General features: G+C 40.5%; 1 protein-coding gene across 7 annotated transcripts in view; it reads right to left on the reverse strand.

Moving 5' to 3' along the window:
* Window positions 1-4,995: 4,995 nt before the first annotated feature.
* Window positions 4,996-13,751, reverse strand: part of LOC146459467 (chymotrypsinogen B-like) — a 126,303-nt gene continuing 117,547 nt past the window's right edge. For 6 of the 7 annotated variants that reach the window (XM_085089395.1, XM_085089399.1, XM_085089393.1 and 3 more), the window contains 5 exons: window positions 13,004-13,168; window positions 9,433-9,630; window positions 8,537-8,740; window positions 5,875-6,195; window positions 4,996-5,128 (listed from right to left, as the gene is read on the reverse strand). In XM_085089395.1, coding sequence (XP_084945521.1) covers window positions 5,121-5,128; window positions 5,875-6,195; window positions 8,537-8,740; window positions 9,433-9,630; window positions 13,004-13,168 — 896 coding nt within the window. In that variant the 3' untranslated portion in view covers window positions 4,996-5,120. The remainder of the gene's footprint in view (window positions 5,129-5,874; window positions 6,196-8,536; window positions 8,741-9,432; window positions 9,631-13,003; window positions 13,169-13,751) is intronic. The other variant, XM_085089397.1, reaches the window with a different exon arrangement.

Here is a 13,751-nt window from a genome sequence, read left to right on the forward strand (position 1 = left end):
ACCCTGATTTACGCAATGGGAGATCTGAAGGAATCTCTGGTTCGGCTGCGTTGACCCGTTCTTTAATGCAAGTTGGGCATTTGTTTACCATTTCCTCCAGTTGCTTGCTTAAACCTGGCCACCAGACTGAGGCTTTAGCACGCTCTCTGCATTTCACAATACCTTGGTGGGCTTCGTGTATTCTGTCTAGGACGTCTAGTCGCATGGATACTGGGATCACAAGCCGGTTACCCTTCTGGAGGATCTTCCAGCCAGGGTACAGAGGTTTAGAATGCGGATGATGCGGTTCACCTACACCATCTCGCATGTACCGGGAAAACACTTGTACACCGCAGACACACTGTCACGAGCACCCCTTGTCAGACCCCTAAGCCGAATTGAGGAGAAGTTGGAGAGTGATGTTAAGGCCTATGTTGACTCAATTGTTAAGTACCTCCCTGCCACTGAGAACCGACTGGAAGAACTGAGGTGCCAGCAACAACAAGATGAAGTCACGAGACAACTGATGACGTACTGCTCTGAAGGATGGCCTGACAGATCTCGTCTTCCTGGCCCACTTAATCCTTACTGGCCCGAGAGAAGTGAGCTAGCCATACAGCAGGGATTATTGATGAAGGGTAACCGGCTTGTGATCCCAGTATCCATGCGACTAGACGTCCTAGACAGAATACACGAAGCTCACCAAGGCATTGTGAAATGCAGAGAGCGTGCTAAAGCCTCAGTCTGGTGGCCAGGTTTAAGCAAGCAATTGGAGGAAGTGGTAAACAAGTGCCCAACCTGCATTAAAGAACGGGTTAACGCAGCCGAACCAGAGATTCCTTCAGATCTCCCAGATCGCCCATGGCAGAAAGTTGCAGCTGACCTATTTGAGCTCAAAGGCCAACCCTATCTTCTTGTTACTGACTACTTCTCTCGCTACGTCGAAGTCTCGTACGACATCGCCAGATGTAGTCGTCCACCTCAAGTCCATCTTTGCAAGACATGGCATCCCGGATCAGCTCTTGTCCGACAACGGCCCACAGTTCTCCGCGAGTTCATTTGCCAAGTTTGCAGAAGAGTATGGATTTACCCACATCACAACCAGCCCCAGATACCCAAAAGCAAATGGCCAGGTGGAACGTGCTGTGCAAACGGTGAAAAACTTGCTCAAGAAAGCAGCAGATCCCTACAAGGCTCTGATGGCTTACCGTTCTACTCCCCTTGAGAGTGGAATCAGCCCTGCAGAACTATTGATGGGGAGGAAAATCCGCACAAGAGTCCCTACCCTGCCTACCCTTTTGTGCCCAAGCTGGCCATACTTGGAGCAGTTTCGACAAAAGGATGCTTCCCTTAAAACCAGACAAAAGACGGACTTCGACAGGCGTCACTCAGCTAAAACCCTCCCAGACCTCCCTCCTGGTGAGCACGTTTGGTTACCAGACCAAAAAGCTGAGGGGACTGTGGTAGACAGAGCTGGTACCCCTCGTTCCTACGTAGTGGAGACTCCTAATCTGAACGTTCTCCCTCGAACACCCAAAGCAGACGCAGCAGCCCCTAGCCCCACCTCTCCTGTTGTTGGAAAGACCGACAGTCCCGTGCAGACCAACACTCCTGCGCAGACCTCTGAACCTGTTATTTCCAGGAGAACCACCCGAAGCAGTCGGGAAATAAGACTACCTGAACGTTTCAGAATCTAGTGACTGTGAAGTTAATCATTCATCTAAGAACTTGGAGACTTTGCTTACATGTTGCCGTTATTTTTAATCTCAGGGAATAGAACTGATTTATTCTGATTTCACAAGGACCCAACATTGATTGTTTAAGTTAGGATAAGTTGTTACCAACTCCGAAGGGAGATGTGATGTCAGCTATTACGTAAGAATATCCCAGTAGTCCTTGCGGGCTACGGAGTTGACCATCTGCTCGCTGTCATGTAACCTTCGTGTCGATTCATTAAATGTATTGTGCTTATAATCTAGCCTGATTTATGCCTCAATAACATTACAATGCCCACTTTTGAAGTAACAAAATTACAATTATATAATATAATTACAAATTATAGTCGTAAACTGTAGCCCTACCTGTATGACAGTCAAGAGGAAAATACTAAGGTTAAGCCTTTTTCACTTTACAACTATCCGTAGAAGATACCGATAAAGCTACTTTCGGTCACATTCCTCTTTGCGTACCACTAAAAGGATGCTCAACACAAATGTGCCAATAAATAAACAATTACCCAGCATTATCTAAGTCTATTGCAGTTTTATTAAGTTTCAAGGCCACCAACAACAAAGAAAGGCTACGTTTTGAGCGACAAAAGGGTTAAGAATAACAAAAATAGGCAGTCTCAGACTGCATGTGTCTACTGCAGTACTGGTATAGAAATGTGATATAAAAGAATTGAAGAAAAGGGAAATAAGACTGAAATGAAAACGAAGAGGGAGGAGTGGAAATAGGATAGAGATAAAAAAAAAAGGGTTGTAAAATGTTGCACAGAATACTGGTGAGAAGAGATTAAGCTGGTATCGTTTACCACAAACATTTTGTATGAAGAGAACTGTAACTTTATTCTAACATAAACAATATATTATAGACCATAAAATGACGCCATAAAATGTCCAAAACTTGGCAGTGAAACCACTCGCCTGCAGCTGGTGGTTCCACTTGAGTTTTGAACATTTTTTGACGTCATTTTATGGTCTATAAGAGTATAGACCATAGAAAACTGCCGTCGATTTGTTAAATATAATCTTACAACGTGAACCACAACTTTGTACTAAAAGCAATGCAGCAAAGTTCTAAACATAAAGTACTGAAAGCAAAGTTGTAATCTGAAACGTAGGCATAAAATGCAACAGAAGCTATTAATTAATCTATACTGAACTTATGAATGGCAAGTATCATTCTTTAACCCTTTGACTCCTGTCGTGTTTCCATAGTTTTCGCATAAATTAACTTTTTCCTAGAGCGGTTTAAACTGAATAAAATGCGCAGTAGATAAATAAATATCTTTGGCTTCCGAAGCTGACGTAAAATAATATGGTTACCTATTAATCATTTACCGAAAAACACACTTGAACGCAAAAATATTGCCAAAATTCATGGCATGTTGATGAAGACCTTTGTGTCAACCCGCTTATGCAAATTGTCCTTGATTACGCATTTGTCGCTTCTCAAACGCATATATGAATTGACAAAGACACAAAAATCAACAAAAAGCTTTCTAAAAAAACATTTTATTGAAATAAACGATGCATTTGCTATTAGAGGCAAAAAAACTTTCAGTTTTTATGCGTGCGTGCAAACACGCACGTAAAATTTGAAGGCACTCCGTGTTTGTTCAAAGCGATCACTCGCAGTAAATTCGGGCACGTTTGCGATGAAAATTACAGAAGTTACAGAATTCTGGTTCAAATCATCACTTAAACTATTTGTAAAAAGCAAATCAACATCGAAAAACATCATTTACCGTATTGTCGCCATTGTCCTGATCCGCAAATACAATCGCTTAGATGTCGGTCAGTCGAGGATTAGCGACGGCTTTCGATAGTATTCCATTTGGGATTCCTGTGGCATTTACACTCTTACACTCTTTCACTCTTTCACTCTCTCACTCTTTCACTCAACCCGATGACATAGTGTATACGCTTCTCTAGAAGCCGTAGACACAAAAATGGAAAGAAATTTGTATACATTCTGCTGTACAGTTATAGAAAATGCTTTTTTTTTTTATTTTTTATAAAACTGGATCCAAAGAAAAGTCGCAATATGGAAACGATGTCTTGTTGGAAATCGATGAGAAAGTAAATAACAGAGGACGAATGAACGAATTTTCACACCATGGCAGGTCACGCAGGGACAAATCTCACAGCTGAATTATTTGAAACAAAAACAATAGTCATTATACAAATTTTGGCCAATTCCTTTGCTTTTAGCGGTTCATCCTCAGGGGGCACAAACTTGTCTCCCATATAATGCAAAATAGATGGCCGTTTGGAGCAACAGCAAGATAAGTAACTATTGCTTTTAAAATACAATCCAAACTTCAGATTTGTTTCAAATTGATTTTCATTGAGGGACAAAGGATGCTTATAAGAGTGTGACACCTATCGAAACTCAATGTGAGTTTTGAAGTGTCCAGAATAGTAGAATTTATGGTTTCGTGCCGACCTCAATGCGGTTACGTTTGTTTTAAGAATAGTTTAAAACAGACATTGCTTCTTTAAGTTTAAGTTTGTTTGTCGTTATATCCCGATAAGAGCCACAACTTTAGATTACTGACTTGTTTAACAGAAATATTCCTGTGTCCCATACTAAGTTTAGCTAAAGAAAGTTCAAGAGTTGAGCTGGCAAAAAACCTCTCTTGATTTGACTGAATAATATTCTAGTTTTGTTAGCGAAGTAACGAAAAGTGATCAAAATTGAACTAAAAATCAGCATCAGGGGACCCCCACAAGGCTGTTATCTAGAACTTAGCCCAAATAAAGACCATTGAAGCTGAAACTTTGGTAAGTGGCACAAGGCCTCACAGTATCGATGTTGCCAATTTTGAGCAAAATCGGCCAACCCTCATTTCCAAGCTTGCCCCACTCTCTCAGGCAGAAGCTCTTAAGTTGCGTGCACAACTGGTCATTCAGTTATGCTACCTGTTGTTGTTTGCAATGTTCGTCTTGTCTAATGGAAGTGGGCTAAAATACTTTTAATTTTTTTAGGCATTTGGGGGCCTGTTAATAAACTTTGAAGAGAAGAAGATTGGGAGCAGACAAAGTTTCCACTGAAACTTGACAACGCGAAGAGAAGAAGTGATCAAGAGAGCATGCAATTACTTCGTTGACAGTTTTAAAAGCTAGGCCCTCATCATTTTAAATGATTCAATTTGTGTCTCTGATTTTGCAAGGGTTTAAACCTTGGGACCCACGATCAATACAAAAAGTCAAAGTTCCCACGACATTAATACAAAGTTAATCTTATAGGAAAAGAACTTACATAAGTACACACAGAGAAGAAGACAAAACGTTCTATACGTTTTCTCCCTTATTTTATTGCCTCGTATGGGTTTTCTCTATCAGTATCAGCTAATTTTATGATCAACCCACGTCTTCAAGTAACGGACCCTGGCGGTAGACGCCAGAGAAGCCCATCTAAGAACCTGCCGAAAAACAAAAAAGCAGTCAAAATGTTCAAGTTCTTTTCCTACTTCTATAGAATATTGCTCTGATTTCAGTTCTAACGGGCGCGATTGATAGTTTTGAAGACAATGGTCGGGATGATTCTCTTGAAAGGAAACTGATAAGATGGCGTCACATTCTACTCGGCCCAAATCTCGGTATGGTTGGTGGACATTTTTGAATTGCGTTATCAGATAGTAGCAAAACGAATGTGGAAATTACGCTTGAAATAATCAAGCTTTCCGTTAGAATTACAGCTCAAAATTTGGCGTAGGTAGCACTTTCTTCCTATACTTTCGAATGCTTAAGACAAAGGGAAAGTTAAAATTTTGATCACAGCACTTTAAAAATAACACATATTATATGAAATAAATAAATAATAAATAAATTGGTGACCTTCAGGTTCCGGATCAAATTAGAATTTGTAATTGAATGTTGGTTCCAGAGCAACGGGGAATTCCAGACCACCTAGAGAAGAAGAACATCTCGGGCCAAGGAAGAGAACCAACCACAAAGAGGTGAGTGCTCTCACCACTGCACCAGCTCTGCTTCCCCCCTTCCCTCTATGAAAGGTAAATAATTTCAGAAATCGGAAGGCTATAAAAACAGTGTTTGGAATATAAAATAAATTGAACTCTTTACTCATATTTGATTGGTATAAAGGTGTGTGTGTTTTTTTCTTTTCTGTCCATCCCCGCGTAGTTTTCTTGGTTCACTGGTCACTTACTTTGAACGTAGCCATTGATCCAGTTCACATAAGAGCTCACTCGAGCGTATACAGAGTACTTGTTTCCGGGACACGATAGGTTTTTCACCCACGAGGCCGCTCCACGGACGACCCACTTGTCACCTTCCAAGCACGACAAGGGGCTACCGCTGTCACCTATACAGGAACTGCTTCCCACTCCTCCGACACAAACCATGGAGCTTTCATCCACTAAAGCTCTGTTTATATTCCGGCACTGGTTATAGCTGACCACTGGGACTAGGGCTTGTTTGAGGTAATCGGAGAATAAGGACAAGTTGTTTGGATCGATGCGTCCCCATCCTGGTAACAGAAATCGAAAACAGCATGGCGGATGCATCAGCGTGTGGAGATAATCATGAGATGTTAAGAAATCTAGACGGACTAAAGGTAATAAAGGAGTAAGTCTTCACGATTTGTGAAATAGCTGTTGGAGAGTTATGGTTTTGAGAAAATTTTTATGAACTTTGATAGGGAAGTTCTCCCATTGTTCAATCAACAGTTTGGCTCAGTAATTACTCCTAAGGGTTTATTATTGCTGAACGGCGTGCCGAAACCCATGGGACAAAATTCATGTTTTGACGCTGAAATGTGGAAGAACTATGTAAGAAGTTATCCCAGAGATTAGCAGTGCTCAGAAAGATAAGGAGATCCCTATTGAACAGCGCATACTATACTATACTATTTGGTCAAACTACTCAGCAGAGAACGTAACAAGACAGCTGGTTCATTGATGTACTTTATTTTCCAGTTTTTGCGTGTGCACTTCCCCTTTGTTTATTGTTATTTTTGTGTGTGCGTGTGTGTGTGAATGGTAAATCGTGTCCTTAGTTCTATGTTAATGTAGGGTATTTGCAAATTTTTCCGCTTGGCCCAGCCACTTAGCTCGATTAGCTTGCTATTTCTAAGTGGCTGTGCTCTCTTCCTTAGTAATTTTTCTTTTTTGCATTTATGTTAACACTATATTCTGGGCACGAATAAAGATTGTTGTTTTTGTTGTTGTTGCAGAGTCCTCAACCTGCAAAAACGCGCTGCTCGAGTAATTTTAGTAGCTGAAACAAGATCAAAGAGTATAAATCTCTTGAAGAAATTGGTATTGGCTCCCGTTTTATGACAAAATTTAGCTTAACAAGTGTACATTAGTCCTGAAGCGCTTACAAGGAAGCTGTCCTGCCTACATGTATGACCTACTTAAATGTAATGCAGATTTACACACGCAGTGGACGCTATAGTGCCTTAAACCTCGTCGTGAAAGTGAGGGAGGAAGAACCTTTGGCGTGTCTGCAACCAGACTCTGGAACACATTGCCTAGTAATCTGAAGAAAGAGGGAATTTCTGTAACCTCTTTAAGAAAGGCCTTCATAGCTATTTTTTAACGAAGATAGCCGAGAACCCCCGGGGGTTGAGGGTACTTGGGTACAGCTTTGCTGGGTATGTGCCGCTGGCCTCTCAGAGCCCATGCCCCATTATAGTCTATTTTTTGGCTAGTTATAGACCCCATCTTAGTCACTTTCTATTCTTGCATCTATTTTATCAACCCTTTAAATAGGTGATCCTAAAATGAATTGACACATTTTTTAAAATTGAATGTAGAACACTTTATTTTTCACCTATACAGCACAAGCATTCTGGTACGTTTGCTAACCGTAAATAAAGTTTACAAACGTACCGTCATAAATAGTCAGGTGATTGTTACATTTAATTAATAACAACTTTGTGAAATTTTTAACCGAGACCATTTTGGATCCCTACTTAGTAACAGAATTTTCTTACCCCCAAAATCCAAAAATGTGCGACCCTTTTCTAGTTACTCTATTGAAAATGTAACCCATTATAGTCAATCCAGTCGTGAAAATGCGACCACATCCAGCGACACATCGCCATTAGCCTCATATGTGGGAGTACGCCCCCCACTTCCGCTCCGGGTCGAGAACTACGACATACAATCGACATACAACGAACCAGGGCATCGAACAATACAACGGACCAGTGCATCAAACAAATATCAAACGTCGTTTCCAGGCCCAAGAGGAAAGGGTAGCGCCTGTTACTAAAAGATATCGCATTTATCGATGAAAGAACGCCAGCAACCTTCGGCATTCCGAACCTTTACGGAAAATGGACTTACTTACTTACTTACTTACTTACACTACCTTACACGATGACAATGTAGGTTTCAGCTTTGTAAAACCACACAAATTGACAATCAAAACCTTTAATGTTTTTTGACGTGGATTTCCAGTAACGTCAGTTCGACAAAGTCTACAGCTCCAGTAATGATTTTAGCTTAAGCTTGACCTTTCCTCTCCGCATTGTGAAATACAATCTCTCAGTCAAAAACTAATTTCTTCACCGTAAACTGTCCAATTTTCATCATTTAAACTGTAGAGTACTTCTTAGAACTTATCCTTTCGATTTACCGCTTCAAAAGGGTTAATTTTCTTTCTGAAAACGAGTCTAAATCATGTAAACAATATGGCCGCTGAGGCATGAAAGAATAGCGAAGGCCTGAAAAGAATTCAGACTTGAACGGGAATGTAATTCAAGAGAATATCTGTACCATGCTTCCAAGCCAAATAGGATCTGACCAAGCGGGCCGCAGTAGACTGACAGTAGCTCTTGATAAATAATTTTCAGTAATTACCTGTAACATAGCATATTGCGTTTTCACTGACGCGTGAGTCTTGGGCTGGCAAGCAGACGGTTCCGATTGTACGGCCAAGGGTTGCTGGACGCGATAGTTTCAAAACTGCAACATCGTTAAGTAGATGGCTCCTGATGAATTGTGGATGGTGGATGACTTGTGATACTTGAAATTCTTCGCCGTCACCAGTTCTGTTATGAGCACCTATATTTACATTGGCAATATACATTATAGTTGATAAGAGTAAGTTAACTCAGGTGATGAATGGAGGGCAGAAGCACCTTCATCAAATAAGTGAGAAAGTGGATGAATAGGGAAACAAAATAAGGTTAATAGCTGAACCCCCTGGGAATGCGTAGTTTTAATAACCCACTTCCCCCTCTAACTTCAATGGTTCTTTCACCTTCACCTCGCGGGACATTTTTTAAGGTTGTCGGTTACTTAGTCTCCTCCGCAGCCATACCGTTTGTGCAGAGGAGCGTTGCGGGACGACACTAAGAACGGTTGCGTAGGAGATTACTGGTTGCTATAGCAATCCCAATGTCCTATGAGGCTATTCAATAACCAGATAATGACCAGCATTTCCTGTTTTTTTTTTTTTTTTTGGCAGGAGAGGGGAATAAGGAGGAGGTAAAATTTGGAATCGACCTGTGACTCAAAGAATGCATTTTTCTATAACAATGAGACTTGACTGAGACCAGTATGCATCACTGCCCGAGAGCTCAGACGGAGGTGGTGGAGCCTGGAAGTATTTAAGGAATGAGTGGGTGCCAAGTATGTGCTCCCCGTCCATCCGGGTTCATTTATGTTCATCGTCTAAACATAAAGCTCTTGAAGCAGTTCTATTAATTTTTCTTCACACAAATTGACTTGAATCGCATTGAACTGAAACTTACCCAGAACCACTGAAAACCGAGTAAGGTCACTGATTAGGTACACGCAATGTGCGGCGGTTAAAAGCCAAGTTGTGGATAGAAGAGAGGCGCCACATTGGAGACCGCCATCAAGGCGAAGAAGCGCTTGCCAGGGCCACGAATTCCGGGGTGCTTCCTCGCCTCCTACAATTCGGCCCTCGGCGGGTTTCCTGCCACACGCTGTTAAATACAAAAACAATTGTTACGGTTGTTACGAGTGACCGAGTAAAGAACGATGGTGTACAAACCACCTAAAAGATTTCTAATTTTGTATTTGTAAGTTTCACTTGGGAAATCAGATACAAACATCAGATTGGCAAACCTTGACTCAAGGTTGCTTCAGCTACACTTCTTTTTAGCGAGAACTTCTCATTATTGACACGAGTTTCTGAAAACGTCATAGTTAATAAAAGGCAGTGGTTATAAAGCATGACAAACGTGTTTGTTACAGACAACAATAGATCTAGAAATGTGTTGGAGCAACTGACCAACAGAAACGTCGCTTGTAAGATATTCAACTGTAGTGTGAACATTAAAACAAAGGATTGTACACGGTCGCGGCCCTTCCAACAAAAATTGCAGCACCATTACCGTAATACACGGTTTCATAACCATTTCCTCAACAAATTATGAAAACATCCTGTACTTTTTGGCCACCCGAGTCTGATGCGGTATTGTAGTAACGAGAGCAGGACAACTATCAGAAATGCTAATACGCTGAAATAAGTTAACTACAATGTACATGTTGATATATTGCGACATGTACTCTTCCTTTGGGCTCAACTGTGCCAAGATATGTTGCGATGGAATATGCCGGTTTTCCTGCACATGTACTAGTTGTATCGATTGTGACTGGAATGAAAAATGTTGTTCGGATCATCACGGTTGGAGTGTGCTCTATATGGCGTTCATAACTTTTGTTTGACTGATGATAATTTGCTGCTGGGCTCGCCACTGGGATCCCAATATGTTTATACAGCTGTTTCGACAAAGGTTGTTCAAAAAAGCGTAAAATTAAGCGTACGTGATAATGCCGAGAGGTAGTCTGGGAAACACCCAATAAATTTCAATAAAAACTTTGAATCCATATTGCCTGCCGTCTCATGATCAAGTCTTCGCTGCATGGTGGAGGCATTATGGGTTCTGAGTTTTTATTGAAATGCATATTGCCCGCCATCTCAACAGTGGGGGCAATATGGATTCTGTGCTTTTATCGAAATTTATTGGGTATTTTCCAGACTACCTTTCGGCATTGTCACGTACGCTGTCGAAACAGCTGTATCTTCATGCATTTGCGCGCTTTTTAACTCGTTAATTCGCGCATGCGCAATGAACGAGTTGTAGCAATGGTGGCGTTTTCACTTGGCTGGTGAGTTGTTAACTTTGAAGCATGCGCAGTGATCGTAATGTAGCGGAATTTCACTTTGGCGCTGGTCGAAATAAGCGAATTTTGCGTTTTTGGAAGGGAAACACACCTCTTGGAAACGGTGAATCGAAAGAGAAACTTCTAAGGGATGCTCGAAAGTTTCAACAGCGGAAATCAAGCATTAATGGCGAAGAAATTTTTCTTCGATTTGTGGTTTTATTAGCCCGATGATCGGGCGGATCTCAAATCAACTTTTAATCCGCGGAGTTCCTTGGTAATGTTTAAGTGTTTCTAGGTATACAACACACAAATAATTGCAGGTTTGATTGTGAATTTGTACTGAAATACTATTCTAATAGACCGATTTTTCGTTTTCCGAACAGTTCTTGCAAAATGTTTGAAAAACGTGCTGCGATAAATTCGCTTCAAAATTGACTTCAAATCGCTTGCAAGTCGCCTCCCGGCGAAAATTATACGCTTTTGCTTCTTAGGCCTGTAAAAAGACCTATCTGAATAAATTTTTTATTTCGTAAAGCTTTTTGTGTCTTTTTCTATTTTTATTGATGAAACGTGACAACTCGGTGTAATCTTGTGTTAACAAACACGTCCTCGAAACTAGCGGATGAAATTCGCCCAGACAGAGGCCGCAATAAAGTTCATTCGGGGTCCAGTTTGAGCAATAAGATCGATTCCACAGCAAAAATGTAAACACTGAAAATTTGCATCGCAACGCTTGATGTACTTCTATATTTACGTTCACTTGGATAAAGCCAAAATAGCAACTTCAGCAAGGTTAAAACCTTCTCTGGATGTTATAAAACGCGACAAAAGCCGTCGTTTGAACTTAGAATGCTGAAAACAGCAAGATTTAGGTTACGTGGTAGGCAACCAAAATCGTTCACATGTATCAAGTTTCATTCGGCAACAACACGACTCGAGGGAAAAAAATTACGGAGGTTCTTGGAAGAAAAACTGGACGCTTTCTTGTCGATTGGCAACCACGCAAACCACCAAAAAAAGCGCACACGCCCACCTTTGCGTTGCTTCGCGTATCGGAAGGAATCCGAGTGTGTAATTTAATTGTTTAATTGTTTATACATAACGCATTCCTTGTAGCGTAGTTTGATGCGAGTACCGCCTTACGGTTACCACTATTCACTTCTGCATTCATGAGTCACAGGAGCCTTTGATTTATCCTTCGCAAAAGGCTAAAGTCTGGTCGCCGAAAGCTCATTTCGTTAACAATTTTTTAAGCAAAGAAATCTTATTGGCTTTTAATACGTATAATCCTGTTTACTCTTCCATTTTTACTGATATGTTTTGTTTCCAAAAGTGGCAGTGACAGGCTTGTTAAAAAATTTGACCTCCAAACAGTGGGAGCTTAAGAGGAAACAGTGGCTTAATTCAACTTTGTGCTACCGGAGAGCGTAGAGTCCCGAAAGTAACGGCCCCCGTTACTTTCGGATTTAGAAGGCCAATCAATAATCTGGTAGTCGCTACTTTCGGATGGTTACCAAACGTTTGTGATTTTTTTAAAGGTCATTCCGTTTATGCATGTTATTAACTCTCCACATGAACAAAGCAAACTGAAACAAAAAAACAAAAACTTAAAAAGGCCCAAAAAGACTTTGTGTAGCGAAAATAATGTTCGTATTATACTGCAACTAATTACTGTATCATTTGACTCCGCTGACACATACAGCTTTTAAAGGATAGTTTCCAGTAGAATTCAATGAAGTTTGCAATCAAATCACAAATGACTCTGCACGTTGTTTAGTCCTACACTCAGGCTGTTCAATCCGCATTACACTTAAGAGCAGAGGGTTTCTCTTTAGTAATTTCTTTAAATTTGGAAGACCGTTCTAAAAAAGCATTGTAAGTCGATCGAAATGGACACAATTTATTTGCAGGAAAGTATTATAGAGTCAAAAAGTACTACTCGAAACGTTATATCAAATACCATACGGTATTTTATTGCGGTTGAGATGTCATTTTCGAAGGGCCGCTACTTTCGGGATGGGGGGGGGGGGGGGGGCGTTACTTTCGGAATTCTACTGTTTTCAAAGGAAAACTGTGAGGGTATGGATTGAAAGAAATCAGAGAGCTACAAATTTGATATCTTAGTGCTGGGGTGTACAGGATAGTGTGAAAAGATTACTGTAAAACCTAATGAATTATTTTAACCACCTGGAGGGTAAGAAGCGTTGTATTCACAGCGGTTTTTTGTCTCGTTGAACGTCAAGTTAGCCGGACAGGGTATTTTATGCAGGAATCCATTTGAACAGGCGATATATCCATGGCTGTTGTCGGGATCTGCGTAGTTACCATTGGCTTTCTCATCGCAGAAACCTCCTAAAACAACGATAAAAACTGTTAGATAACTAGCAGGCAAGTTTCTCAGTCACACTAACATCTTTTTCCTCGTGGGGAGAGCAAAACAAAATCAAGAAAAAAGAGGAGAAACAAAGCTAACAAGATTTTATAGCATGGTTACTAAAAGTTTAAAAAGAAAAAAAAAACAAAAACAAATGAACCAAGATGAAATAGATGGCTATGAGGGGATTTGTTATACAAGCCTGTTACCAGAGGTGTTACACCTAATACAGTATAGGAATTTGCATGATTTTCAGTTGTGATTTTCGGCTGTTCTACCCATACCTGAAATACTGCAACAGATATTTTTTGTGCAAGTACTTATTCAACAAGACTTCAAGGTATTTACAAATTTAAAAAAAGGTTGTTAGAATTATGACATATTCTAAATATAGACAGAAATGAAAGCCACTATTTCTGTCGTTAGAACTACTGAATATATATGAGTTAAATATTTATCAGATAGTCTCATTTATGTATTCTCACTGTTCTCACTATCATGGAAACTTGCCTTTAGCTTTCACAGATTACTTTTCAAGGAATGACACTATTGATAAGCATA

The sequence above is a fragment of the Pavona decussata genome, unplaced genomic scaffold (genome assembly GCF_977016875.1).
Source record: "Pavona decussata unplaced genomic scaffold, jaPavDecu1.1 SCAFFOLD_219, whole genome shotgun sequence".
Classification (NCBI taxonomy): Eukaryota; Metazoa; Cnidaria; class Anthozoa; order Scleractinia; family Agariciidae; genus Pavona; species Pavona decussata.